Below are 5,308 nucleotides of genomic sequence, written 5' to 3' on the forward strand. Positions count from 1 at the left end.
CTTGTCATACTTTACTACTACTGATTTCATTAACATTAAAAAAGACTAAAACCTATTAAAGTCGTTATTAGTTTCCAGAAATATTTGTCTTTTTATACGGTTCGATTTAATATTGTATTTTACCAGCTGATTAAGAAATGATCGTCATCTTTCAGGTTGATATCAAACAGAAAACATAACAAAAACAGTCTTATGTATTGGCATATGGAGTAAGCTACAACACTAAATAATACTAAGTTATTTTTTTTAGGAAAACACAATGTCATGAACAATTATGTCATCACTGTGAAAAATAATGTCAACCACTTGAAAACTAAATTGCATTATTTGTAATGTATCATCTTTTACGTTGATCATTTTTTTTTACTAATTCATCAATTTCAAATCCAACATTGTCATCTATACTAGTTAAAATTCGTTTAAACTGATAAATAATCATTTGATTTCTATTGTATTTTGCAAATCTAAGGTAAGTGCATGTGGCAACAATTGTATGCATGACATATTACCTTTGATAGAATAAGAAGATGTGGTATAAGTATCAATGAAACAAATCTCCATCTTAGTGACAATTTATAAAAGAAAGCAATTATAGGTCAGAGTACGGTCTTCATTACGCGGCCTTCGCTCACACCAAGCTACAAAGGGCCCGATAATTACTAGTGCAAAACCATTCAAACGGGAAAACACACAGAAACACTTATGAACCACATCAATAAACGACAACTATAATTTAATTCATTTTTTTATGTTTACAATTGAATCATAATAGTGAATATATTTTTAAGTTTCAAGGTTAAGAACATTGTTGTCATCAATTAGTTCATATGCGCCTCCACTGTTGTCGAATTCAATAAATACACTAGGCTGCATTGATCGTGCAATAATTGGTGGAGGAGTCGATTCCATTACCACTTGTTTGGGAAAGGTTTGTGGTAACTTCTTTTGTTTATTTTGGTATTTATAAACTGCAGCAACTGCGCATACTACCAGGATGATGAGACCGGCGATGATCATGTAGATGAGTATTCCAAAGTTTGTTGATACTGTACGAAGTAAATAAAGATGGTTATTTTATCTAAATTCATAACAAACAGACGAATACTTGATAAAATATTACATGATTGTTTATTATATTTTCTTCCATGAAATCAATGTAGTTTGTGAACAAATTTATTTCGTGTAAAAATGTACAATTGACCATTTTATGCATGACGTTATGATGCCTCGTTTCAGTGAACAGAGAATTTCTGCCGCAGACATTTGAGGTAGATAAAGCATGAATTAATTGTCAACAAATATGTTGACCTAGAACGAAGACTGAATGTTTAATATAAAAATAACACAGGTAGTTGTTTGTGTTAGATAAATAAACCAATATAAAAATGTTTACCTTTAGTTTACAAAAGATTCTCACCCATCATTATTTAGATGAAACACGGTAGAGAATTTTTGCAATCCAATTTGTACCCTACAACAACTTGTGTTCTCATACATCCTCTCATATGTCAACAAAATGCTTAACAACATGCATACCTGTTGAATTTATTTCTATCAGACGTGTATATTTATGGTGGATATGTATGTATCAAGTCAAAATGTTATCTTTAGTTGTTGTTGGTTCTTATTAGTAAGTTATTAAATCTACGTACTATCTATCCACTACTTGATATGATATATTAAAATCGAGATTGAAATGTAATGCTGTCACAACACTCTCATCTAGTGAAATACATGTATTATCATAACAGAAATTTATTAACTAATATTTTAAACAAATTCATCTGCTTCCAACATAGATAAGATACGAAACACTTCCATGTGTTTTGATTTGCTTTGATTTGACCAGTACGATTTCATGTGTCATAGTCGAAACTTAGCTTAAACCAATACACAAGGAGTCATCATCACTGATAACAATCCTTTATAAACATTGATAACAAAATTTAACATATGTTATGTTGTGGTTCTCACCTTTTGATCTTATGTGATTTACATCAAATCTTCTCTCGTTTTCTCCTGTTGACTGATTTTGATGTTCTATTAAATATCATATTGTATATTTGAACAAAGTTATCTGACTACCAAATAACATGCACACCAAAAACCATACAAACTTGAGATATACTTCCTGAACATCAACGTTCTCATGTTTCAGAAGATAAATACAACGACCAAACACATATTTGGCTTTTCTTAAATGTCTTATTAAAAAAATGGAATATTTATATATGATAATATAACATGATGTTTGTGTGTTCTATAAGAATCCGTAAATTCGATTTAATGGTTGGAGCTGACATTACAAGAAATTAAATGCTTATTTTTCTAATTGTTGAGGGGTTTTAAAGGTTTGATCGCGCGCATATTCTAGTAGGAAGCGCTGTTAAAACCCTTAAAATTAAAAAAAAAAAAGCAATCACTTCTTTGATAAATTAGATCTGGTACCAACTCTGATAATCTTTTTTGAATAATAATGAAGACTAACAACTTAAAAATGACAAAAAGGAAGTGACGAATTATAACTGAGAAACATCAACTGGGAAGTCAGAAATGTCTTGATGGAAATATGTAATTTTAATAGTAAAACTTATCCAGATAATTCGTATATTTGCCCTTCAGATTACATATATCAATGCAGAAGTTATCTGTTTCAAAACATCTCAAAGGATGATTTCATGTTCGCCGATGGTAAAAATGTACATTTCAATATTAGAAACTATAATGCAAGTTATAACTGTTCATTATCATAGCCTGCAATAACATTCGAAAAGATGATGTTTGAAAAGACTTCATAGACAGCATTTATAATGTTTGTGTCAACCGAGTCATATATAAATATTGCTTACGTATAACAGTCGAATATTCACCGAATGTTCCAATTGTTGCGGTCTGTGGAATACATGTCCCATTTATACTGTCACATCTGAAATGTAGACGACTAAATGCAACAAGTGTACTTATTTTTGAAGGTAATAAGTTTCGAGAATTGTGTACTCTAAACAAACTAAAATTAAATTAAAAAAATCGACCAAATTGTATAACTGTATCAAAAGTAAGTACGTTGTCATAGAGTTAACTTTTACACATTTATTTCTTAACTCATATCAGTTATTTAATTGCCTACATCAATTTACTATGGTCAAGCGTGTTAAGTATTTGTAGATTTAAAGTTTACATTGACTTCAGCAGACTGTTTGAATGAACGTTAAATCTAATGTTTGGTGCAACTGTGTTTTAACTGTAATCATTCTAATTAGAAGCCGTTTTATTTATGTTTCTGTTTTTTATATTCTGTTCCTATACTAGTATGATCTGGAGATGAATGGCAATTTAATGTGAAAAACATGAAAGGAGTTACGGCCCTCGCGATAATTAAATATTGTGAATGTTGAGATGCCGGAGAGTTGACGACAGTTAGTGATAGAGAATAGTTGTGATTCTACATTGAACAACACTACTTAATGAAAGTGTATGTATATGAACTTACACATCACACATATGTACATGATGTATATTTGAAAATTAGTGTTTTATTAGCTCCGTGATTACGTGAATAATTGTCGTAATATTTCAACTTAAATTAATTTGTTTGTGAATCAATATTTTAAAGCGTTGGTTAATATAGAAGGAGGGTAACCTCCTGTTTTTTGCTTTGTTAATGCAATGCAATGCCACGTTTTTTATTCACAAACTTATGTTACAAAAATGTAAGTTACTTGATAGTCAAACCGTAGAGAAACCAATGCGAAAATACTGTGGCTTGTTAATTATTTCTAGATGCCGTATATAGCTACGAATCATAATGTACAACAAAAAAGCCTCAGGCATACAGAAATAAAACAAGTATCATTCTTATCTTTTGATTTTATTTAAATTTGGTAAAAAGTTTGAGTTATTGATACGTTAAAACTATTGGCATAACTTGAACATTCATAGTACTAATGTATCAAGTATATATTGTGTATCTGTTTCACCCAGATAACATTACATCTTAAATAATCATAACTTTGATAGTTACCTTTCATTTTCTTTACAATTGCAAAGAGAAGCACACTTCTTGCCGTACAGGTTTGAAGGACATGGTTTACACTTCTCTGCAGTTGGTCTCCGATAATATCCAACTTCACATTCTGTAAAACAAAATTAATATACACATATAGCAATGAGAACATAATAATAGAGTAAGCATAGTATCACTAGAAGTAAAGGGGAATATTATAATATTATCAAATATGTAAATACGAATCGATAATATCATATACCGTCTTAAAAGAGAATTGTGCATACATATGGACAAATATTCATAAGTTTAATTGCTTAATATCCAATGAAGACATATATCCAAAGTACATTACGAACGATGTACGATACTAGTCACGCCTAACGTATGTTTACAGATTTCTATCCTTGTTTCAAAATACCAACAGGGAACATTTATTACATAACTGAAGTAAATAATAGTTTTTATGAAGTTTCGGCCACTTTTCTTTAGTTTCTTTGTTTCACTTTTTAACTACATGGTAGACAATTTACTTTTACAATCATTAGTCTTTTACTTTTAGGCAACTGGCCTGTATCGGTTTCTTTGGTTTTTTTTTTCCAACTTCATGCACACATTTTACCTTCACAATCAAGAGATGTCAATCCGTAAAAAAAAAGGATATGCATTTTTAATAATGAAAAACAATATTGACTCCTACAACAACATGAACAAATTAACAATAAAGGAACGACAATGACGATATCTACAGTATCACACCAATCGAAGTGAGTCCGATGAAGTACATGTATAGACATGCAAAAGTGGTCATTATATGAGGTGTGGATTCTAAACACAAACTTTTTAATTATAAAACGATCTACCCCAAAATTGTAAACAAAAAATTACAATTTTGAAGTATTAATGAAAGTTTGTATTATCTACAAACTACGCTACATTTGTGAGCACTCAATCATCTTATACCCTAAGATAGTAGAGTGATTAAAACATAGAACAAATATATAGATCAATTGTAGTGAAGCCACCCAAAAATTAGAATTAAACAAGACCAAAGATTCTTCTAAAGGCACAAATGTGATACTTGCCTTTGCATATATTGTTTATCAATTCGAAATGCAAGCAACACATTCCATATCCAGCACTTTCACTGTGAATACAAATAACATAATCCATAAATTGAGTATATTAGGGATCAAAGCACACAATGACATATACATACAAAAAAAATAGTGAATTAAGGGAAATTATCGCAATATCACAAAGTTTTCCTTTTATTTTACTGACTGATAATTTCCTTTCACATCA

General features: G+C 30.1%; 1 protein-coding gene across 1 annotated transcript; it reads right to left on the minus strand.

The window, feature by feature from the left end:
• Nucleotides 1-783: 783 nt before the first annotated feature.
• LOC139484165 (multiple epidermal growth factor-like domains protein 10) lies at nucleotides 784-4,437 on the minus strand. Its single transcript, XM_071267897.1, has 5 exons — nucleotides 4,425-4,437; nucleotides 4,022-4,133; nucleotides 2,850-2,926; nucleotides 1,975-2,040; nucleotides 784-1,046 (listed from the first exon to the last, which is right to left on the minus strand). Exons 1-5 carry the CDS (start codon nucleotides 4,435-4,437, stop codon nucleotides 784-786), a joined length of 531 nt encoding a protein of 176 aa, XP_071123998.1.
• Nucleotides 4,438-5,308: the final 871 nt, after the last annotated feature.

The sequence above is a fragment of the Mytilus edulis genome, chromosome 8 (assembly GCF_963676685.1).
Source record: "Mytilus edulis chromosome 8, xbMytEdul2.2, whole genome shotgun sequence".
NCBI classification, from domain to species: domain Eukaryota; kingdom Metazoa; phylum Mollusca; class Bivalvia; order Mytilida; family Mytilidae; genus Mytilus; species Mytilus edulis.